This window comes from Paralichthys olivaceus, chromosome 8, assembly GCF_024713975.1.
Source record: "Paralichthys olivaceus isolate ysfri-2021 chromosome 8, ASM2471397v2, whole genome shotgun sequence".
NCBI classification, from domain to species: domain Eukaryota; kingdom Metazoa; phylum Chordata; class Actinopteri; order Pleuronectiformes; family Paralichthyidae; genus Paralichthys; species Paralichthys olivaceus.
This window is the reverse complement of record NC_091100.1, coordinates 13872451-13898049: the sequence shown is the minus strand read 5'-3', so window position 1 is coordinate 13898049 and position 25599 is coordinate 13872451. Positions and strand designations below refer to the sequence as shown.

At 40.1% G+C, this 25599-nt stretch overlaps 2 protein-coding genes across 2 annotated transcripts; one reads left to right on the top strand and one right to left on the bottom strand.

Moving 5' to 3' along the window:
- Positions 1 to 71: 71 nt before the first annotated feature.
- Positions 72 to 11603, bottom strand: LOC109627404 (ATP-sensitive inward rectifier potassium channel 12-like). Its single transcript, XM_069530753.1, has 3 exons — positions 11317 to 11603; positions 5577 to 5755; positions 72 to 4801 (listed from the first exon to the last, which is right to left on the bottom strand). The coding sequence occupies exons 2-3, from the start codon at positions 5666 to 5668 to the stop codon at positions 3166 to 3168; spliced, it is 1728 nt and encodes a 575-aa protein (XP_069386854.1). The 5' UTR covers positions 5669 to 5755; positions 11317 to 11603; the 3' UTR covers positions 72 to 3165.
- Positions 11604 to 22701: 11098 nt separating this feature from the next.
- Positions 22702 to 24763, top strand: LOC138411069 (serine/arginine repetitive matrix protein 4-like). Its single transcript, XM_069529421.1, has 2 exons — positions 22702 to 22847; positions 23342 to 24763. Exon 2 carries the CDS (start codon positions 23678 to 23680, stop codon positions 24761 to 24763), a length of 1086 nt encoding a protein of 361 aa, XP_069385522.1. The 5' UTR covers positions 22702 to 22847; positions 23342 to 23677.
- The last annotated feature ends 836 nt before the right edge of the window (positions 24764 to 25599 follow it).

Here is a 25599-nt window from a genome sequence, read left to right as displayed (position 1 = left end):
GGTGTGACGGTGCGGTTAATTAACCAGCATCAGAAAACAGCAGGATGGGATGACAGCAGGGAGAGGGGAAGATTGCAAGAAGGGGAAACGACTTATTAGAGGAGACGGGAGACGACATCTAACCACATCAAAGATTGCTTGATTAGATTACAGAAGAGGAATCTGATGGGGGGAATTTCCCATCTGACTGTTTTTCTATCGTGGAAGAAACAATTATAACCAAAATGTCCTAGTGAAGAATTGTGAAGATACAAAACATCAAAAAATGTTGCTGCTATTTGTTTCCTTTTACATCAACAGGTTTTGGGTACAAGGCAGTGGCCTGAGATGATGGGCCAGTGTCACACTGATAGACACTGACTTTAATAATGTCTTGATTATATTCAATAAAAAACTTTGAGAAACACAAACCTGATTTTGTTGCTCCTTCTCTTCTTGTCACTGCTTTTATTCAACAGCAGGCAAAGAGCATCTCCTGCGCCTACTCTACAAGCCTCATTCATAATAAAATGAAAAAATTGCTGTAAAACCTGAATATATGAAAAAGTATTTGGAGTTGAAAGAAGAAAACTGAGAGAAGTAACATCCTGAATGATCTGAACATGAAATCGGTTGACGTATGCAGGAGTTGTTACCGACTTAAACACACACTCAGACACACCTTGCATTTGTACCGCCATCCTTACAGGACATTCTATAAACTTCCATTCATTTATTTAAACATGTTAAACTGTTTATTGTATAACTGTTAGGAGTCTGAAGAGATCAAACTAAGGAGTAATGCACAATAAAAAGGTGATATCAAAATGCTCAATGTACATATTTTGTTTTTTTAGATAAAGAAATGGTAGAAAACCAACAAACACCTGTTGTACAAGAAGTACTGGCTGACAGGGAAACACCCAAAAAAATTGTAAAGATGCTCACTCACTATGAAAAATATAGTGTGCAGGTAATGTGTTGATTTTCTTTCTCTCAGTCTACTTCTGAATTGGATTTGTGATATGACCCCTTTGTGGATGCCTTTGCATCAACTCCTCTTTAACCACAGAAATATCACAGAAATCACTTTTTTACTCTGAGACACTTTCCCAAAACTGGTATTAATGAACAGTCATGTGTTGAGGGTAGAATATTAAATTCCCTACTAAGCCACATAAGAAAACAGGATTAGATTCTGTGGCATTGCCATCCACTGTGGTGTCACTGTTCAACCACATGGGGGAGCATGTGCAGCAGTCAATAAACTATTGGTCCCACTACACTGATGGATTCACTTACTCCTGATCTTCTTTTTGTTCCTGTTATTCCACCTAAAGCTGTTCACCTTTCAGCCCTGTGTGGCCAGACTCAACCTCGTCTGTGTGTGTTTCATCAATTTCAATCTGTCCTTCACTCTGTGAGTCATTGGAGATACAACCAGGAATGAATGTATTTGGGTCACTGAAGAGTATTGTGGGTAAAGTGACACATACTTCTCTGTAATTTACAAGAGCAATTGCTATAGAATTAGTTGGAGTTTGCCACAGACTCTCGAGGGCTGCCAGAACCCCACGTATGATTTGGCTCGACATTATTTGATTAATTACCTCCCCCAAGGAAGTTATGCTTTCTGTATTTGTTATACAACAGGACTATGCAATAATTTATTTGCACTTTCTTAACAACTCTGAAGTCTTCTCCATCTCGTGGACCTGTTCATTTAGATCTAGCCCATTGTTTGTTTGAAATGGTATTTTGCTAATTTGTTGTCAAGTGTTAGGGTTAGGGTATTTGTCTCAAAACACTGTTTCACTTTAAAGTCAGTTGATTAATCAAGTTAAGGTCAAGTCTATTTACAGGGCACAGTCTCATACAAAAGCAAGGAACCAATTTGACGGAAGTGATCAGAATTCAACCTGAAAGGTTGTACTCAATTAAATGGTAGTACATTGAGCAGTTATAGAGACATTTCACTAAAACTCATGGCTTTAGATGAGAGGTCAGGGCATCACAAAAATAGTGCTATGTTGTGTTGCAAACATGAATATCTTAGAAAAATGTCATTAAAACCCTTCTAATAGTAATAAATATTGGACCCCTGAGGTAGACCAACTAACCGACCAACATAACTACCTCTGGATGAATGTCAGCATCCACTGCACTGCACAAATAGCACACAGGAGGTCCCCAGTTGCTGGCTTTGCCCTATTGGTTATCCATTGATGCCAAAATAGAGAAAGAGCAAACGCTCATGTTTTGATTCAAAAGTAAGAAAAAAGTTATCTGTGTGATTTCAACCCATTGTGGTTATTATAAGGTGGATGGATGGATGCTGTGTAAATGCAATAGACAGTCAACAAATACAATTCAAGCATTAACAGTACTGTTTTATTGGGTGCTTTGTTCAGACACTGTTGCAAAGTGTTTTAGCTAATGATAAAAGTAAGAATAAGGTGCTTGGTTTTGATCTGTACATGTGTAACTTGTTGTTTTCTTTGTTCAGTGTCTAATTCATTTGAACTTGTTTTTTATTATTGAACAAACTGTGATGAATCATGAGAAAAGAAAATGGTTAATTTATAAAACAAGTTACAGAACTTAGGCTGGAAGACAGAAGTTTAAAATACAGAGATCATTTATTTTTACGCAGAGAAAAGTTTGTTGAAGTTGAGCATGTGCGTCATGCTTTATTAAAGTAAATAGGTTTTCTCTTCGAACATTTATCTGCATATGATTTATGTTAATTTTAAAATGAAAACAAAGCATACCATATTTACAAAAGAAAAAAAGAATGGAAATCAATAACAAAAAGCTTGACTATAACTGTTGCTCATACACAGGTTATATTGAATAAAACAAGAAACCAGTAAAGTTTCAGAGGTACTTCATGAGAGAACCTCATTTGAGAGAAATATCTGTTCACTATGTTCAAAAGTAGATGAGCTGTGTGTTTTACAGATACTGATGTTACAGCTGTGTATGTGCAATACCTGAAACCAGAGCAAGTTATGAATTAAAGCTGAGTTGAGTTTGTGACAGCTGCAGACGAGATCCTTCTCTTTCAGCACATGTACTCTTTAAAATGTGTCCACCATCTTTCATTTTTTACACTAGTTCAATACTTTGGTTGGATTCACACAGACAAAGAGAGGAAACAAATGGAAGGGCAGCCATTACCATTGATTAAACTCCTGACTCTCTGCTGATGTATAAAGGTATGGTGGGCTGTAGTCTGTCATGGCTGATTTGATTCTCAGTGTCCAGAACACACAGCATCTCCACTGTCTGCTCCTCCACAAATGTCTCCTTGAAACCCAAGTGAATGTCATCTCTCATCGTTACTTCTCTGTCACTTCTTATGTTCAGGCTCCCCGCCTCTTTCTTTATGTTCTCCTCATCCTCATCGTCCCCACAACACAAAGCAACCTCGTTCTCATAGCAAAAAGCGCTGGGGGAGTGAGGGCCCAGGAGCTGGCGGGACGCCCTCGGGGCAAACGGTGATGGAGACCTGGAGTAACTCGAACTGGAGGATGAGGACTGCCCACCACGGCCCGTCATCTGGCTCAGTTCCCTGGCACTACAGTGAGGCGTAGATGGCACTTCGTAGGTCTTGTGGAAGCGGGAATAGTCCACATGGTAGCGGTCACCCTTTTCGAAGACCACAGGCTCAAAGCGGTGGCCCCATAGAATCTCCTTGGCTAAGTAGGAGGTGCGGGCCTGAGTGGTCATAGCAGTGGCCTCCACCATTCCTTCCAGGATGACCACGATCTCAAAGTCCTCTTTCTGCAGATCAGTACAGCTCATGTCATACAGAGGGCTGTTCTTGTTGATCTCGTGGACCACCACCAAAGGCGACACTAGAAACAGCCGATCCAGGCCGTCATCATAGCCAACGTCAATGTCTGTTTGCTCCAGAGGGAGGTACTCACCCTCTGCTGTCACTTTTGGCTTAATGAGCTGAGCGCGAACATGTGCCTCAACTATGTGACTTTTTCGCATGTTTCCAAGACGCCACATGAGGCACAGCTTACCATCCCGCAGAGCGATGACAGCATGATGCGAGAACAGCAAGGTCTGAGCCCGCTTCTTGGGCCGTACCATCTTTGCCATGATGGTGCCGATCATGAAGGAATCAATAATGCATCCTACGATGGACTGCACCACCACAGTCACCACAGCGACTGGGCACTCTTCAGTGACACACCGGAAACCATATCCAATGGTGGTCTGGGTTTCTATGGAGAAGAGAAACGCCCCAATGAAGCCCTGGATGTGGAGAATACACGGTCGCCATTCATCTTTTCCTCCTTCTGCACCATTCCGAGGATCCTCGTCTTTAACAGGGATGCGAAGATCAAAGTCTCCATGTGCGAATGCCACTCCCCAGAAGATCAGGCCAAACAGCAGCCAAGATAGAAGGAAGGTGGTGGTGAAGATGAGTAGCAGGTAGCGCCAGCGTATGTCTACACAGGTGGTGAAAATGTCAGCCAGGTATCGTTGTGGCTTGTCCTCCATGTTGTTGAACACCACATTGCACTGGCCATTCTTCTTCACAAAGCGGCTGCGCAGGCGGCCAGTGCCCAGATCCAGGCCCAGATGACATGAAGGTGATGCACGGCAGCTGTTGTGGACAATTGGCTCATTTGTTACCCTGAGAGACAAAGCCCCTCTTCTTTCGTCACTTCCTGGACACTCTCCTCCTTCCTCACCTTGCATGCAGGCCCCCGACAGGGTCTGCTGAGTCAGAGGACTGTGGCCGTTATGGAGGCCCAAGCTGGAGATTTTCAGGACATCTTCATCTGTGGAAACGATGCTGTATCTGGGAGAAGCAAGAAGAAGAAGTAGGTTCAAGAGAATTGACTGTTAGGTAAACCCCATGGCCCCTTTTGAGTCATTGTAATGCTCTCAAGCTTTCTATTTTCATACTCCACAGGGTCAATGGCTCCTTAAAATTAAACAGGAAATGATTCTCAATTGTAGAACCAACAGTCTCTAGCATCCCGCTTAGTTAATGATTCATGCAAAACACAATGACATAAAGATCCATTGCTCGTGCTACAGGGTACATCTCTTTATTCTTATTGTTATAAATATGCTAAGGAAAAATGGATAATTAGTCACAAGCTTGTTTTTATTATTCGAACTGTTTAATTTCGCAGGTAATGTTACAAAAGAGAATGGCTCTTAGGATAACCTAACCAGATTTTTATGATAAAAGTAAGTTAATTTCACAGACAGCAACCAAAATCAGAATGCTTGTGAGTTTCTATTTCCAATAAGATGACGAGTCTGCAGATATAAATGTTTGTAGGATATTTACACTTGCATACTAATAGACTTTCTGAGCAAAGTTTAATAAGTGTGCAAAGGTTTATAAGTCATTTATGAAGTTGTTGTTTTGCTTAAGTCTGCATTTATAAATGCAGAAAAAAACTTTAAAAAATGTATAAGGGGTTTATAGGGGTTTTGATCTAGATGCCAGTGGTCATATGGTTCATATGAGGGTTTGCCTGTGTCTAGTCAGAGATATTTTTCATAAACAGGCAACCTGAAACTGCCTGTTGATAAATGTATGAACCCAATTTAAATCTCACCTGTTGACTCGCACCGCTCCCATGGCACCGGTGATCATCAGGCTGTGTCTGCGAGGGCAGTAATGCAGGTTGGGGCGGGCAGTTCCAACCATTAAAGTACTGTTGCTGGACTGGGGGGAGGTATGAGCTCAGGTCTGTCTCGCATTTGTTATCAGCACTGTCTTCTCATGACACATTTTCTGTCAACAAAGGGGACAAAGAGGAGATTTCTTCAATCATTCAAAATGTGAAAGTACAGGACCTTGCTAAAAAAGATGGCTAATTCCTTGACATACAAAAATCAAAACCACAAAGAGACAACATCCATTGTAGCTATTCTGTAAGCATAATGCTAACATTGACATAGAGCATTTTTGTCTTTGTCTGGTATGTTAGCATGCTACGACATGATTATAAGAAAAACATGCTAGCAGCTGTGTGAGACTATAATTAGCTACATGAGTGCTGTAAGCTAAATGCTAAATCAGCATGATAACATGCCGTTGTTTAGCATGCATACTGTTTACAATGATCAGCTTTGTCAATCATGTTAGTTTTCCTAACAATAAAAAAACACATGCTAGCAGCACTATAAGGTTATAATTAGACAAATAAGTGCTGTAATCTAAATGCTAATGTCAGCATGGTAATATGCTGATATATGTTTTCCATTAGTACATTAGCATGCTTAACATTACACATATTAGTGCTAAGACTGAAGGGGACTATGCTTAATGAAAGTCAAAAACCTTTTCCCCACCAACAATCTTTTACTCCCCCACTGCTCAACTTATCCAGCCCCCACCTTCCACTCAAGTTGTAATTAAACAACTTAAACTGCTTATTATCTCTTGTGTCTGGTTGCCTGCTGCTGAGGTACAAAACCTGAACCCAATATAATGATCTGGCCAAGAAACCACTTTCCCCCCACATAGTAGTTTCTTTCTAAGGCACCAACCTGGTCCCAACCTGGTCATGAATTTTGAGCTTGTGCTTCCAGTTAATGGAATGTTACAAGACTTCTACCTCAGTGAGAATCTCATCTTTTTAATATTCCCCATATACCCACTCCATGTCCCAAGTCGCCACTTCTTGCATGCAGCCTTGGATTCCGCCATAGGATTCCTACCCTCTCAAGTACCGTCATGCTCTACACTCTTGCACTCCCTAAACTCCAAAATTTTCATTAAACAGCAAATTTGTAAATCATGTTGTCAGTCTCTATTAAATAAGGATTGACTTTATAGAAGTTCAGTTTATCTCACAGTTTTGTTATCTTCCAAAATAAACCTTCAACATGTGGTCAACCTGATTGATTTAACCTTTTGTTGTTGAGAAAATCATGACTCCATCTGCTGTTTATACAGTACATTCCAGATTGCTTTGCCCTTTTGCTGATCCTTCTCTACCCCAACTCATCAATGATCATCCTGCCGTATCCATGTGCCAACTGCATAGTGTGTCTGTGCCTGTTTCTTGTTTTAGTTCTAAAATGAAAGAGAACCATACAAATCCATTCAGTTGCTAATATCTTGAACACAAGTGATGGACAGATCAGATTGGCATCCGTAGAGCCGCGCCGCTAGTGTGGCTAATATTCCCAATCAAAAATCCCTGACTGCAAATTTTGGCCTTGCCCTAATGCACAAAGCAGACCAGACAGTTTTGTGTAATGAAAGCTTATTGATTAGGTCCTTGCTAGTGGTTAGCCTAAGGTACCTTCAGGCCAACCAGTGGTGGAAAACCAAACAGCCATTGGAAGGGACAAAGGTCTAAAAAAGAGATGAATCAGTGGTAATCTACTGTTAGAGGAACAATTGATCTGCTGTTTGGCCTGATGACAAGGTTGCAGGGTGATTTCGCTCAGCTTATTATGTCAGCAAGCTGCGAACCAGGAGAACCAAAAAGCACCCGGTTGCATAACCAAAAAAAGGCCACACGCAAAAGCAAAGGGCATTAGTGGTTTATGTTTTATGTATGTAAATCTCATTGGCTAGGATGAACTTGCAGACAGGACAGGTCTGTATTATTGAATGGTAGTAGTGGATTGTCTTGGGAAAATGTCTGACAACTGCAGTTTAAAAGCCTTCATTCGATAACACTGTCATGTCAATAACACAAGCACTGCTACACATGGAAACACACCTACACCCATAAACACACAAGCACCAACTTTGATTGGATTTGGCGTCACGTAATGGGGGCTGTGCGAGTGTGTGTGTGTGATGCTTCCATGCAGACTTCTTTCCCTGTGACACCAAGGACAGATGTTACGAACTGGCTCCTGATTGGCTGGATGACTGGTGATTTTCGACCAGTTAATCCCAACAGGGCAGATGATTACGTCAGCTCAACAACTCCCACAGCTGGATGAGAGTGTCATCTGCCGTGAAATTACAACCTTTTCTTACAGAGATCTTAAAGACGTCAGCCAATATGCTGGTTCATGCAGGTCAGTCTGGTGTCAGTGCCAGAGGCATCATGTGGGGGATTGGGACAGCACAACACAGTTCACATGTTGGTCTGTTTGGATTTTCAATGGGGTCAAGAAAGAGTAGATGTATTGTTCTTGTGTACTTGTCGTTCTATTAATTTATTAATTTTATTCCCATGTATATCAACTGAGTCTATTGGTGAAGAACGACCCAGCATTTTTTCATAACACTATCATTTGTTGTCAGCTAGTACGTTTTTATTTCAGTATAACATTGTTTAAAATAACGTAGAAAGTAAAAACACATAACATTATTTACTTCTATATGCTTTCACAAAAATTAAGATTTCTTTTCTCATTTCTCAGACTTCCTCCAAGTAACTGCAGCTCCACCTCAGTGGTTGTGTATCATCCATATTCACTTTTCGGTATCAAAATACCATGCAGTTCCCTCAAGCACCAAACATTATTGCGGTCCTTGGAAATAATAGTTGTCTAACTCCATCTCCATGACAACGAAGCAAACCTAAAGTTGATAAGCGAAGTGTAAAAGTAAAAGTAGGTAACTGGAACCTTTAGTTGGGATGGTTTGGTCAAAATCAAACTGCATCAACTCAAAAATGACACCAACTCTTCTCTGATGTAATCGAATGAAAAATGAAGTCAACTTTACAAATGAACAACTAAATCTATTTTATTTAATGTTTGCTGGAACTTTTACCAGATTCAGATTTTTGCCCTCAGTGCTCAGTATTCATGACTCATCACAAATCAAGCTCATAATTAGATTTCTGTCTCCCTGGGGATTAATTATTTAACGATATTTGCACTAACACAACGGTCTGTCGTCACTTTATACCTGGCTGATATATTTTTATTTTCTTATCTAACAGGCGCCCTGGGGGAGAGTCACAGTAATTAATGGTCGATCATAGTTACTGTATTTGTGGTCTCCATAGGAACATCTCTGCTGCTCTATGGGGAAAATTTGCTCTCTTTCTGTGCGTGATTGTGATTGTGTGTGAGTTTGTGTGAGTGTGTGTGTCTTTGTGTGCGTGCTCACGTGAAACGTAGAGGAGAGGAGAGGACACTTTCACTCTTTAACTCATAAAGACACAAAACTTGTCTCAATGAACGGGAGACAAAACTCCATATTCCACAACACACAAAGAGTTTTACCCCCAAACTTTGCCGGAATACTTTTTTCTTTCTTATTATAAGTACGTCAGAGGAACCAAACTGACGTATATTACAGCATAATCCCATGCAAAAGAAAGGATAGAGGAAGCCCTTGTCAAATACCAGATTACTGTGTCTCTTAATCTCCCAATCCAAACAACAGTATGAAAGGTGGATGGCTGTTGCTGTGTGACCTGCCTTAAGCCCTTTTGTGTAATCTGAGATCTGATGATATGAGAAAGGAGGGAGGGAGGGTGGGAGGCACAGATGAGGAAGGAAAGAAAGAAAGGAAGAAAGGAAGAAAGGAAGAAAGGAAGAAAGGAAGAAAGGAAGAAAGGAAGAAAGAAAGCATTGTAAACCAACAACGAAGTATGGGCTACACAGGTGTAAGGTTGTCAATGGGAAAAAATACAGATTAAGATGAAAAGATTATGACGTCACAGGATGTTACTATAGTGTGTAATGCCATTTGCAGAAAAGTGGAAGATTTACACACACACACACGCAGACAGACAGACACCAAATGCGTGAAAAAAACAAAACAATTTGCTCTCTGTTTTTTTCCACCCAGTCTAGATCTAGGTCTGTTCTGAAAAGCAAAGGACTATGTGAGAAAGTGTGAAAGACTTACATTTGGTCATGTTGTGCTTTGAGGGGTGATTGTCCTTCGACTTCCTCTCTTTTTTTGCATAATCTGTACAAGATGCTCACTGCAAAGTAACATATAAAAAGGACCTACATGTCCCTGAAGACAACACTGGGAGAACACAGTGTCCTAGGCAGAAGAAAAAAAATTGGCCTCGAATGCACAACAGACAGGAACTTATTTTAACTTTCTGTCATTGAACACACTCAAAATATTAGAAATACACTCAAAGAACAGTTATGTATAAATGATTAATTGTCGCATGTTTTAATAAGGCAAAATTGTATGGAGGAGGTAGAGCTTTAAAAACTACATTTACTCAATTACTGTACTTAAGTAGAAGATTTTGGTACTTTTATTTTCTTTCCATTTCTCCTGATTCTACTCCACATTGATGTTACTAAAGATTTTGCATCCAAAATATATATTCAGTTTATACATGATTCATTACGATATCATATTAAATTAATACCATATATACCAGCAATAATATTTTATTTTAATCGCGTTGTTTTGCTGTGTTTCTTCCCATTTTCTTTGTGTATTATACTGTATATCTGATTGATTTGTTTCATCAGTGTCCAGATATATTTTTATCTCAGTTAAATCATGTAAAACGTGCTGGATGCAATAATTAGATATGATGATAAATATTATTAAAATACATTTAAGACAAATGACACTTAATGGTACAATTCTGCATTGCTACTTTGATACTTAGTACTAAGTATGAATGCAGGACCTTTACTTATAAAAGTTTCTTTGTTTTTATAGTTTTCATCACAATAGTTTTAATTTAGCAGATGTCTTGACTCATACCATAAAGTCTCAGCCACTTAATTGTGTCGCACCATTTCAAAATAACATATAGATAACAGTGAAGTTTTCATGTTTGTACATGTATCACTGCAGGGGGAAGTCAAATAAAGTTTTTTTTTTTTTTTTTTAATCGATGGTTCACACAGTGCAACCAGAAGTTATGACGGGGCAGTTTGCAAACTGAGTAGCAGCTGTGACGTGTGTTGCTTTCATTGAGGCCACAGGAGCTGTCCAGTGCTGAAAATCAATCCAGACCCTGCAGGAATAATCGAAAGCGGAGAGCGGGGGGGTGGGGGGCAGAGGCTGCCGAATACTAACCTAACCTTGAAAGTGATGTTGGCCTTTAAAAATCTTTTCCTCTATCTGTTTACAATCCCCACATTTTTTACAGTCAACTTACTCGGCCTCACGAACGTTTTGTTGAAGCATCGATTGTGTTTTCTGAGTAGTTGGTTCGTTAGTTATGCAGAAGGGGCAGATAACTGATGCAGGGGTCATCGAGGAGGTACTTTCTTATTATGCAGTTTTAAAATGTTGAGCTGTGGATGTGACTCAGGAGAGCAAACAAGTTAGAGAATATGATTTGAACGGCTTAAAAAAGGATTTTTTGTTTTTATCTTACCATTTCAAACCAGAATACCTCACCAAAACTACAACTGAAAATGTAGAAATATATGACTTACCTTGGTTAGACTGCAGACTGAATCACTTGGAGACCAACAGTGGTTTCATCCTCATAAAAAGATGCTTGAGTAGGTTTACAGTTGGCACTGTCCACTCCTCTTGTTTCCATTTAACACACAAGCACCTTCTTCACGATTCTGCTCCGAGATTTCTCCTGCACAAACTTGAACATGTCTCCACACTGATCTTTGTCTTGTTGCTCCATAGCAGCCGAGCAGAGTCGCTCCTGCCTGGTGGTTGTGCATCTACCCCGATCCCTGCTAGTGTGTGTGCGTGTGTGTGTGTGTGGGAGAGAGAGAGGGAGGGGGAGAGAGATAGAGAGAGAGAGAGAGAGAGAGCTCTGATTATGTTCCTATTTATATATGCTATTGTTTTCCCCAGAGTGTGGAGATGTGGATGTGTGGATTGTATAATTTAGACTTCAGCCCACTCAGACAGATGCACTGACATCCAAAAAACAAACAAACCCCCAAGTGAAGTCTTTTCTAATCCTTCAGTATTCATGTTGAGACTGAGGAGTGTCTCTGAGGCATTTAACTGTGTTTATATTCTGTTTGTCTCACTTTGTAATATATATTCTATATATTCATAGATAGATGTGATGTACATCTACATCATACTTCAGATGTTTACATTTATAATAATGAGGCTAGACTACATCAGAAAATTACCTCCCGAAAGAAATTTCATCACAAACTTGATCATAACCTCAATGAAGGGTGGATTTACTGCAGGACTGTTTTGTTATAGACTATGTTCATTTTAGCAAGGTGTTCCTAATAAACTGGCAACTGAGTGACTATCCCCCACATCTGTATTAGTGTTCAATTCCAGAGGTATGGACTTGAGTCAGACTTCAATCAGACTTGAGTCAGACTTGAGTCAAACTTGAGACGGCTTGGAAAGAGAAGAATCAGAAAGGGCTTGACTTTGACAGAGGTGACTTCTGACTTCATGTGCATGCATGCGGCCATATGCTAATTAATTCAACACCAATTACAGCTGAGACAGATGGAAATAACATTTTATCTTTATTTGATTAAAATCTACATTTGTATCTGTTGATGGTACCATTATATACTAAACTATTAATAAACGTTTATATATTTTTATTAACCAGTGGCTGGAGGCAATATGTTTCTGTGAAGTCTGTCGTTCTTGTGAACACAACATCGCAGGAACACCTCGAGGGAATTTCTTCAAATTTGCTACAAACGTTCAGTTGGACTCAAATGTGAAGTGATTAGATCTGGGCGGTCAAAGGTCAAAGGTCACTGTGGCCTTACAAAACATGTTTTTGACCCCTTGAACATGATAACTCAGGTCTGTCTTCAGAGAATTTCTTCAAGTTTTGATCAGTAGTCATGGATCATGACTTTAGACTGACTTGAAAAACAATCACATTTCCCACCTGTTAGACACATATGTATAATAACAGTATTCTAACCTAATATATAATTATATGTAGAGTGAAGAGGGAGCTATAACAGTTTTTATACATAACACAAATCACACAGTGTCAACCATAATGGGTGAATACGTCTCCTGAAGATAATCACAGAGGCAGAAGAGAGCATTCACCGCAATATCTTTAACTTCCACCAGTTCTCTAACAAGTCACTGTGGACATCATTACAGAAGAAAACAATATCAAGTTGAGAGTTTACTAATTATTATTAGTTACAAGAAGTTAGTTATGATACAAAAGTTAGCAGGGGGCTGGAGGGTAGTGAACTATAGTTGCTGCTCTGATCTTTGTCAGCTCAGGGTTATTTAAGCAACAGTAATGAACACAGGTTACATAACTTGATTGTGTTTTCGTGTCCTCTTGCAGCGACTGGAACTTTAAGTCCTCAAGTAGTCCTGACGATGAGGAAATAAACACATGTTGTCGACATGCAGGTCACAGACAATCCAAAGCTGTGGCGACTAGTCAAGCCAAAGAAAATTATTATTTCCATCATTTATTATTGTAAATAAATTGCTTATGTTATTTCCCAAGAAGAATTCCCAAATATTCAGTGGATCCAGTTTCTTAAATATACCATATTCTTTTCCTCTGTTGTACTCACATTTAAAAACAACCAAAGTACACTGTGAGCTGTGTCATAAAGTGTGGATTTTCAGCTCTTCCCTCATCGTAGCAGATCTAAATGAAGCAAAGGAACTATAAGATGAAATCTCATTGTCTTATAAAGCTGTCCTGTCAGTAGTCTCACTAACAATGCTTACCATACTAACATTATATATGACAATTTGTTTAGAATTTTAAAGTAACACAATGTGCATGAACAAGGAACATTTTTTACAATATATTCAATAATAGAAATCTAGAGAGCTAATAGTAAACAAGTAATGACTTGAATGTGCTCCTCACTAAATCAGGAATCGCGCATGGATGTTGGACATATAATTGGCCCCTCTATGTTATTTGTGGCCCCTTTATGGCCCCTGATTAAGTAGAAATCCTTCATCCGCCACTGATCATCTATAATTTGAGATAACGTGAATGTGTTAAACTCTGTGGTCCAGTAAAAGAAGGATTTTCCTTTGGCGGGTTGACGTTTGATTTTGTGTGTGTGTGTGTGTCTGTGTGTGTGTGGGATGCTGAATAAATCTGGAGTGCTACCTATCCACCAAAATAATCTCCCCTGCTTCAGATTCTGATTTGTCCCAGAAACAGAGGAAACAGACAAATTCTTGCTGCTGCGGCCAAAATCATTTTTGTGCTTGCTGCACTGGACAGATTGAACACCAACACTCTCTTTAAATAAGTATGAATGTGAATAAATTAAAAAGCAATATTGAGTGAGCACAGCAGCGTTAGCCATATCCATACGGCTGTGTGGGGCCAGCTTCATGGTTTCTTATTCCTCTTTGAGGTGTTATTGCCAATTAGACACAACTCTTTTAGTTTCCATGGAAACCTTATTTCTTCTCCTCTTCTTTCTGCTCTTTCTCTTGAACATAAACACACATACAAACATACTTTCTCTCCACACGGTTTATTTTTAAAACTCCTGATCTTTTTAGTTTCGTGAGACAACATGTGGGTGTTGCGTTGCGGAGGTGGGACGTTGGGGTTGCAGTAATATGGAATCTAGCAACGTGGGCACGAGTCAGAGGTGAAAGGATTAAGTGAGTGGGCGCATGCAGGGAATGAGTGGGCTGAGAGTAACTCGTGGTTGAAGGAACACAATGTCCTCAAGTCTTAATGAAACAAAAGTTGTTACTTTGGTGTTGTAACAGTGAAGGTGCCAGTTTGTCCAATGCTAGGGGGCATTTTCACTTGAGAAATGTGGGTTGCACCTAACGATAATACAATGTCACATAAACAACAAGTTAAAACTATAGAAGAATGAAGATAAAAAAACAGCCTGTGTGTCAGCATTTTCATTTTGCAGCGTTTGGGTTGGGGCAAAGACTTTGTCTAATGGAAAACCCTCTAATTAGAGAGAGTTAAGTCAGGCAGCAGGAAGCTGAGCTGAGAGGTGAAGGAAAGACCGTCCTTTCTGCCAACATCGCCTCCTGTGCATAGAAAGAACACTGATCTAGATGGCAGTGAGAGAGGCATTTTGCTGGAGGCATTTCTGTATTTCTGTCTCCAAAGGCATTTTTTGCATACGTGCGATTTATCTCTGTTGTCGAGGTCAGTGAGAGAAATCGCCACCTAAAGCCCTCGACACCATTACGAAAACTCTTCCCCTCAGTCCATTTTAGATATCATAGGCAGAAGATCGGAGCTATTTTCTGTCGTGCCGGCCGTCTCTGAGGCCTCGCTCGATGACTCCCCCTCGAACGCCACGCGAGCCAATTTACTCAGACGCAGGCAGCTGCCTCGTGTCTCACTTTGAGAGCTGATCCAGGTCAACGTGTTTTTAGAAAAGCAGGCCGAGGGTGGCGGGAGGAGGGCGGAAGTGGTGCGGGGCAGTCGCTCCCCACGGATGAATACATTGCCTCTGTATCAGGACCGTGTACAGTGCTCCCCACTACACCAATAAGTCATGTGCGTTTAATTTTTGTCTTTATTTTCAGCTGAATCTAAGACTTCTTTGACATTTCAAGAGCTTAAACCTGCAGTGGGAAATTCTGTATCCTCCGTCTGGCAAGGAGAGGAACTACACAAACACTGTTGACATATTTTAGTGATGTATGCCCTCGTCATCAATCGCCTCCTTTTTTAGACCATGATCTTTCCTCTGAACTCCAAGTTTCTACTTTATCTGGAACATCAGACATTTTTTGGAATCTTTCATACATTTGCTTCTTTAGCCTGTGTCACACTTCTAGCTGCTGTCGCCTTCTCTGTTCTGTTCCACAGTTGCTCCCTCTTTATCTATGACCAACCAACCATTGCTGGTTGACGTAAACTGGGTCTCTGCTGGTACACCAGAATGGGAATCTCACTTCAGACACCATATTTGAAACCCTGGTACACTCTGCAACACATAGAGATTTACCTAGTAATGATAGGCTTCACTTGTCCAGGGCCTCAATGTATAAAGCATTTTACGTGGTAATATTACGACTTCTTTCTCATAATATCAGGGGGATAAAACTATAGTTTTAGGTTGAACATAATGTTTTAACAAATGATGAAATACTTAATCTTTTGTCATATCAGCACCGCAGTATCATAAGTATCAGGGATTTGAAAAGATTGTGCAGTAAACAGAGTCTATTCTGAAGAATGCCTCTCTGAAGGAAATGTCCTCTTTTGGGGAAGTGGAAATGTTTGGTCGACCGTGAGGCTATCGTTGAGTGATATTGGTTCAAGATTTTGGATCCAGAAGGTGAAACTACGGTGAGCATGGCTCCCTTTACTGGGTACTTACTGAAAAAATGTTGACTGAAAATTATGACTATTACTTCTTGTAATTATAAGTATTCTCATAATATTATAAATTAATTCTCAATATCGCAGATTGTTTTTCTTTCTTTCAAACATTCTGTTCAATGAATTTTTGGTTTTTGGACCTTTTTCTCTGAATAAGTGTTGATGCCACCACTTGTTTAGTTACTTTCTACTTTGGAACTAGGGAACCATAAATGTAATAATTATAACTTATATCTGAATGTTCATATATATCTGAACCTGACTTATTCCTGCAGTTCAGAGGTGTTTTGTGCAGAAGTACTGGTCATGGATCAATACTTTATACCAATGCTTTGGTGAGGGGTAGCATCAGGGTTAGGAGTGCTGGATCAATTTCTGCCTTCTGCTGAGGGGGATGATGACTTAATTAATCTTGTATGATGGGTAACATTAAATAAAAAAGTCTGTTTCAGGGTCCTTTTTCTTTGTTTTTATATCGAATATTGTCAGCTTCGACTCTCTGACCCACATAACTAAAAGCTCAGCATAAAACATGCATTCTCTCATGTTTACAAACCTCTGCATGATGGAGAAAATCACAGGAATTTCATTTGGAACAATATGTCTGGCCTCCTAGAGCATGTTAATAAATCACTTATTCTCTTTTAAGATCTGTTTTTGGTCTTTATCTGCTTAGTGCTTCACTTTGATAACCAGATAATCACTCAAATGTGTAAGTCATTTGTTGCAGTGGGATTATTAGAGCGTTGTCACAGTGGAGAGCTGTCTGAAAATGATTGAGTTGTAAACTCAAAACAGCCGAACAGATGAAAAACACGAAAACTCTTCAAAGAGCTGAGAGGAGCTGGAGTCTATTTTATTTGGGTTCATCATGAAATCTGTCGTTTGTTTTACATGTTAACATCGTACAATGGAGTATTGGGCTATATTTACAGAAAATTCAGACATTTCAAGGAGAGATAATGTTATCACAATAAAGTACATTTTAGGCTATGTGTAATTTTGAAGGGGTATCAGTCTTTTGCCTGGGTAAAAATAATGAATGTGGAGAATCTTGCTAAGTTATACTATAAGTCTCACAAATAACATTATGTTTCTATTTAAAGCCAAGCGTGGTGAAGCTGCCTTTAGCTTCAATGCTGCTCAAGTGTGAAATGTGTGATATAAATAAATTTGCCTTGATTTGCCTTTGCCTTCTACTCAATTATGACTTTATTCTCCTAGTATTCCGACTATATTCTTGTAAAAAGAAGAAAAAAGATTTTCTTCTCAAGTTTGACTAAATTCTTGTAAAGTAAACAACTGCATCTTTGAAACCCCATAATTTATTTTCCTCAACATTGCCCTAATACTCGCCTTAATATTAACTGGGTTGATGTGTGATAAAAAGGAGCATTTTTAACAATTTGATTTTGACATCAGTGAAAACAGAGCAGTGGTGGAGCTCCGACAGTGTTGCAGTAAAGAAATAAATAACAAAATGTCACAGTTTGACATAAAGTAGCTGTATTACACTCATTTAAAATGTTTAGCTTCCAATTAGTTAGAAGTTGTGTGAACTGAAGTCTTCCATCTTCATTTCCATGGATACGGACTCTACCCGCTCATTATAGCTGCTGCCAGAGCAGCTGAATGCAGCATGTGACATGCAGCACAAGACGAAAATATCTCTGCTTAATTGTCATTTTACTTGCCAGAGATGTTTAATTACACTCATGTGTCTCAGAGGTTCATGTGATATCACTGGTCGACAAAAAAGATGGCTTAGAAAAGCGTAATTAATCATAAAAAAACCCAATTTCAGTCGTGCTTTAAGTTTACACAGTGCACACACACACACACACACACACACACACAAATTGGGCTTCAGCACTCAGCTCTCATCAGTCATTTTAAGACATTACAGACTAGTACACTCATAAACACTCTGTGGATGTTTGATGAGCCAAGTGGGATTAACAAGCAGATGGTGCACGGCAATTTTTATTAAGTCTGAGTTTGCATGTATGTGATCATGTGTGTGTGCGTGAGTGTTAGTGTGTGTGTGTGTGTGTGTGTGTGCAGAACATAGGGGATAGGAAGACAGACTGAATGTGAGCATTCAAATGCACATTTGTCCTCAGTTTGTGTACATCTCAGTATTGTACTGCACTGTATGTGTGCATGCACACACACACACTCTCTCTCTCTCACACACACACACACACACGAGAGAAAGAGAAAAAACAAAAAGCCCCCTCTTGTGGCTCTCTCAAACACTGACAAACAGTCACCTTATGGGAATTAAATCAACTAATGATGTCAACAGCTTTCACACACAGACTCCACTTGCTTGTAGGAGTTTGCTGCAAAAACAAGATTAAGGTAATACTTAATCCGTCTGTGATTAAAAACAAATATTATCATATCATTACTCCTCTATTTCCCAAAATAGGTTCAAAGTAAATCTCCACTTGCAGAAAGTCATAACACTGGAACAACCAATCACTAGAGGACATTTACAGAACCCACCCAAGTCACCACCTTTTCACACTGATGCCCTCTGAAGACTCTTTATGAGCTTTTATCCAATTGCCATTGTAGCTCCACCCCTATGGGGGCCACTCAATCACGGGGTGAGTAAATCTACTCATCTGTTTTAAAACCCTACTTTTTAAATTACTTAAATTCATTGTACACTGTTCATTGACAATAAAGGTTTGAATTGAATTGAATTGAATTGAGTATTTCTCCAGGAGAATTTACAATAATGTTTTGTGGATTTGGCTGCACAACATACATTTGAGATATTCTTGATTTCTGTTTGAAATGATTGATCCATTATCAAACTATTATTTCCCTGTTATTATTCTTTTAGACTTATTAAACTTCAATGTTACCAATGTCCTGACTGACAGGACTGACCAGGTTCATCGGTCTGTACGTGTTTTACTCTGGAGTTAAAAAATAAAGATGAATAATGTTCTTATCAGGGTACAGATGCAGCATACAAAGAGAAACAAAAGACTGTTAGATTAATATGGCCTTCTTTGTTGCACATGTTATTAAAGATACACATTAGCCCTTTTATAAGGTTTTCTTTTTCACTTTTTATTCCATACCAACACATTGGAACTCTGGCCTCTTTGTGGCTGCACCGTCAGACCAACCATCTGTGCAGCACTGTCCATGAGACATCTGCCAAGAGGAGTCAGTGCCTCGTTTCACATTCTAAAGATGATGATATCTGATAGGACACAGTCAGCATATTGGACCCATGAAGGTTCTTTTTTCTGACAAAAGACCAACAGCCTCCGTCGCCTCCGTGACCACTGAGCTTTCAGTGAAGGATCTTTTCTTGGAGATTAAACTTACTACATTGTTTCACCTTTTGAGGACTCCAGATCACATTGCGTAAGGTAAAGCATGTTGTCATTACTTATTTTTGCAGTAAGTGTATTTTGTCAGATATTACACTGGAGGATATCCTCTGCTTATTGGCACTGTCACAATTTTCTTCTCTGTGGTGGAGAGCTGTCTCAACCATAGTGGGGGTAGTCGAGGGGTTATTCGAGGATCTGTTCACACGAACCCTTTTCAAGAGATATGACATTATTACATTGTATTGTATTACATGACACTGAGAACTATTTATGAGGAAAAAAAAGTTTTTTAATTTAAGTTTGAAGGGCTACTGTTCTGCTTACATGCAATTACATGCAAAATCTAAAGAATTAACCTTTAATCTTTAAGAGCCTCCTCATAACTAATAATTTTGTTGTTTTGTTGATTGTTACTCATATTATGCTAATGAACTGTGTCTATAGCCTCCTGGGAAATAACACCACAGCGTCTCAATTAAAATCAATGGCTATTTAAGTGCCAACCTGCCTGAGAACACCCAACTGAACAAATGACAGGAAGGAGTCAGCGGGATCAATATGGCGCCCCCTGCTGAGGACTATTACTGCCATCAGTTCCAGCCGAACACCTTTGACCCCTCCCGCTGCAGCTCCTGCCTTCGACCAGATCATATGCATCTCAGCAGCAACGCGGCTGCCACCGCCTCACAAAGGGACAGTCCACAGTGGGTACGTACATGAATCACCTCAAGATTTCTGTCATGTATTTAAAAGATTTTTAGAATTAGACATAACAATGCCAAAAGAATAATATACAGTGAATAAAATAAAATAAATACATGAAACAACAGGGAGGAGAAATCTTTTAGGCATGACTGGCCAAAGTCCAAGGAGACTCCAACTTGTTGGGGCATCTATTGACCCAATTCAGGGGCTGCATTCTTTGGAGGCTACATTTCAAAACCCATTTCCCAAATGTCCCATTTCGAAAGCTCTGACAAATGTGTCCTTCCACCCCAAAGCAATGGAGGCTCCACTGGGTGGATACTTGCCGGCCCTACATATCCCATGATTCATTGCGCTTCTTTGACAAACAGTTTTTGACTGTGAAAATTATTAATTTTAGTTTTTATGTACTCAAGCAAACAGCTAAACTCACACACCTTTTCAACATTTAAATTATCCACTGAGCTTTTTAATCCATAGCTCTGTTGTCAGGAGACGACCGCAAAGGTGGGACAACTGGTGATGCAAGAAGTAGTCTAGTTCAGCTGTGTGGACCGGGTCCTCTGAAGGATGCGGCCCCTGAATTGAGACACAGCCATGGTCTGCTCCTCTGAGTTTCCATGCACACACCCCTTCCTCTAGTGTTCTCATCCCCTCAGTCAGTGTACATACCTGCCATCTTCACCAAGGCTTTTGGCAGATTATCTGTTAGATCCTGTCCACTGACCTTTGTTCTTGCTTCCTGTTGTCGGATTACCTGTTTTTTATTGGATTATTTCTGCCTGTGCCTATTTCTCCCTTTATTCATCTCTATACTCATGCATAGCCAGTTTTCTTCTTTTTTCATTTAATTAAAAAGCTCCTTCACCAACCCAGTTTTTGTCAGTCTGTGTTTAGGTCCTTTCTGCTTGTTTTGTTACCGAATTACAAAGTATGGCCATTTCATTATTTCCCAAAAAGTTGCAAAGGCAAGTATCAGAATGATTATGTTTTAGAGTTGTCTGTCCCATTCTTGTGAACATTCAAAAATGCCTTAAAGGATTTTACTCAAATTTGGTACAAACTTGCAAGAATGAACTGATTGTACAAACATTCACTTAGACTCAAGACTTAACTGATTTTGTTTTGTTGGTCACAGATCAAGTTCACGGTGACGTTGAGAATGATTTATATCAGGAATACCTGCAGAGAATTTCATTATATCTGGCACAAACATTCACTCAGGCACAAGCACGACCTGATTAGAATTTGGAGATTAAAGGTCAAGAACTGGCCCTGCAATGTCCAAGAAGGTTTGAAACAGTATATGAGCCATGCTCAACCCATAAATGTAATTATTTTAAAATAATTTGGTAATAATTGTGATATTAAAACTGCAATGATGTATTTAATCAAAGAACAGTTATTTAATTTAGTTTACTGCTCAAAACATGCATTTACGGTACAGGATCAAGTGCTTTTTATTGACTTGCTGTCATTCAGTACGACAGGTGGGATAAAACTAATCCACAACTGGCTCACTGTGATGACGTCAATTTATAACACAATCAGCAACTGAAACACTGTGTAGGTGGGGGAAGGGCAAGGTGGTATTTGATTCTGTATCATTAATTAATGAAAACTCATTACATTCCCTGGGGACTGAGTTGTAATCTGATATGCCGCCCATATGACGCATGCAAACATGTCAACTCACACAACACTGGCCCACTTATGGTCAAGTATACAACAGATTAAAGTCAAGGAAGCTATTTTTATCAAAGTAATTATGTAAAACAGAATTTGTGATCTTAAAATGTAAGTAAGTATAAAAAGTGAAAATTCTTGAAACCTGTAGCCATCAAACCTAAAAGTATTACATTTTTTCTGTTTTCTGTAAATGTGACATATAACTACAGAAAGAAAAGATGAAGATGAGGAAGAAGTGGAGTGGGCGGTTCTGGTAACGCAAAAGCACTAGAGCAATGAAATAATGATGAGCATGACCAGGGACTAGCTTGAGTTACGTCCTGTGCAGTCTAAATGTATTGGCTTAGTGAGGAGAAGGAAGGACAGAAGGAGCATAGCTACTGAACACCCTGACAGCAGAGTTGACTGGAGGACAGTCAGACGTCACAGTAAGTGAAATATGTCTTAGACTTGGGATGTTGTGTGGCAATTTATTAGTGTGTGCAATGAAGATTTAGAGTTTATTTGTGTTATTGTTGTTTTAAATTTGTGTGATGAAAGACCAATGTTGTGTTCAGGTTTTGTCAGGGTCATAATGAGGCAGAATTGACTCTGTTGGAGCTTTATTCTAAAATCAAATGTGATAACAGTGGTTATTATCAAAGGAAATATCTAATTTCCTGTAACAGTCTAATTAAATGATTCCACAACTTGACATTTTATCTTCTGACTCATTCCCTTGTTCCCTCGTTAAAACATCGGTTTGATAGAATGCTTCAATTTTTTTTTTTTTCACTCCACACCAGGATACAGATGACGATAATCACATCCGGTCCGAGGTGACCACAAGTGGCAGTAGTGATGATGTCAGCGGTGGCTGGACGTACGAGTGGAGTCTTGTCCACAGTCTGAGTCCTGAGTGGGAACTTAATATCTGTGCCACTGACATACAATCCAGGTGACTATCCAGTTGCCTGATTTTCAAAAAACACTTTTTACTGAGATGGCTGATCCTTAAAAGTGAAGCCAAAGTATCTCAATCACCACCTGCTGGCTGGCTGTAGTATAGGTCATAAATCCAGCCTCCACCATATTAGTGGATGAGACATGAGCTGAAATAAAAAGTCACAGTACACGGCAAACAATATTTTATTTTAGCTCTTTATCACACTGGTGTTTGTTTTGATTATTACTGTACAGACTCCAAATGTATTTATTTTAGTTTCATTACTGGAAAGTGGGAGGAAGTGCTCTCTATCTTTATATTTCAGTCTATGGTCTGTTTAAGATGAATCAAAATGTAGTGACCAAGTTGAGCCCACGATTTTAGTTTTACCCACAACCAGAGGACTGTCAGTCAAGTGACTGTCCAGTGTACATATTTTATATTTGAAATCAAACTCAAACTTCTTCATCTACATTTCTGTCATGACCGTGCTTTACCTCCTGCAGCTCTCCAAATCAGTGGGACTGTCCAGAGAGGAGCAGATCCCTCAGCTCAGAGAGGCACCGTGTGGCCCAGAGAGATATGACCCGGCTGGACCCTTCTCCCCACAGAGCCACTGAAAGTACCTGGATGGACGAGAGGAGGGGCAGAGACAAGTCCCGCCGGCCATCAGGTCAGTCAAAAACTAATAGAGGACCATTTTAATCTTAACAAGTGCTCCATGATGTCTCAATATTTTAAGTGCTGACCTCAGGCTTGTATGATTTTCAGAGTCCAGAGCATTCAGGGAACAAGAGAGTGGATATTTCTCTCCAGACAGAAAAGGCGATGGTGAGCGGCAGATGGAGGAAGTCAACAAACGTACATATCGTTACTACGAGCGGGGACACCCCCTCCCCAGCAACTATGCTCCTGAGCCCAAGGCCTGTGTCCCCTACAGGAATGTCAACCTTGGCGTGCCCTCCCAGAGGAGGAACACAGAGACGTACATCCAGGAAATTTGGAGAAGCGAATCCCCACAGAGGTACACATACCATTCCAACTTCAGACGGGGAACTGACTCAGAGAGAAACTCGCCAACCCGTCACAGCTCTGTGAGTCCTGACCGCTACAAGTTACATGAATCTCCTGTGGGACCTCAGAGAGGGAGCTCCCTCTGTAGGAGTCAGGCTCGCTCACACACCTCATCTCAGCTTCCGTCTCATCCTCCTTCTCGGCATACATCAGGCAGGTCCAGTCCATCTCGCAGGAGACGGTCCATCGCCTCTCGTACCAGCTCCCCCCCAAGGGCTCCCCCATCTCACAGGAGCACAAACTCCTTCCACTTACAGGACGGTGACTATGAGGGTCAGAGGGGATGCAGTCGAGAGTCGAGGAGTCCATCGAGAGCTTCAGTCAAGCACAGTTTAGACTCTGAGAAACTCTACAGGAACCTGGAGTTTATCTCCCGCCGTGGCTCCTCTGCCATACAGCAGAACTCATATGAAGCATCTCAAGCATCTCCGAGAACCAGAACAAGCATGAACAGCTTGGCCAACACTTGCTCTCGTAATAGCCGGGAAGTATCGCCATCCAGGAACATGTATGGTGCACACAGTCCCACACCACGGAGGGAGGCCCACTCCAGAGATAGCAGACTGAGTCCCTCTCAGGGCTCGTGGCAGGGGTCCGCACACTCCTTACTGAGCCTCCTGCCGTCACATGGCTCCTCTATGTCGAGACAAGGTGCAGACTTTCAGGTGCTCGGCAGTTCAGGGTCCCAGGATGCAATCACTGAAACTGATAAGGGCAGTGAGGGGAAAAATAAGGTCAGCACTGACAGAAGCAGGAGCAACATGAGACGAGGCATGGAGGCCTTGCTGATCTCTGAACCCAAGAAAGAAGCTGTAGAAACTGAGGAGGTGAGAATTCTGTGGGGTTTTTATTGACATGGCACCATATCAGTTAGTTGCTTAACAACTGAAAACAAATGGATTGATTGCACAGTTTCCCTTATTTACACATTTGATGTCAGATTCATCAACTTTATATCCTAAAGCTCACAGATCAGCCTCACAGAGCTGCTAACATGACGGTCCACTCTTCATCTCATTATCCTCACAACTTAAAAAATATTGATTCAGCATTCAAACTTTTATCAAAAAATGTTTCTCATTGTTCCACCATGTTTTCATTTATACCTACCTCTACCCACCCCAACATAGAAACACTATTCACAAAGAGGAAATACATATGGCACTATTAGGTCAGGTCACAGCTTTTCAAAGTGTGATACAGGCATCCCAAGGGGGTTTCTGAACACTCCAAGGGGGGCTCAGTGAACTGAAGTTTAAAAATATTATATTAGTTATTACATTGAGGAGTAAACTTTGAAAATCCTAAATGATCAGAGTAAATGATTGGCTCGTCAGCTCAGGCTTGAATACAGGATTAAAATCATGCTTGTAGCTTGTAGCTTCAGTATCAGATGCACAAATAAGATATGTGTGTCTGTCTCTGGCTCTCAACAAACCCACTGCTGAAAATATTCCTCGACAAATTTTAACTGTTTTTTTTGCTTTACATGTGGAAATTATATCTGTGTGCACAAAACCTTTTCACACATTGTTTTAGACATTCAGATACATAATTTTGGCACACAAAATTTTATATAGAGCTGCAGGCTGTTAAAGTTTTTACAAACAAAATATTATGTCCCTTATTTGACTTCATACATTACTAAAACTACAGTTTCACACATTTCCAACTATTAAAGGTGCAGTGT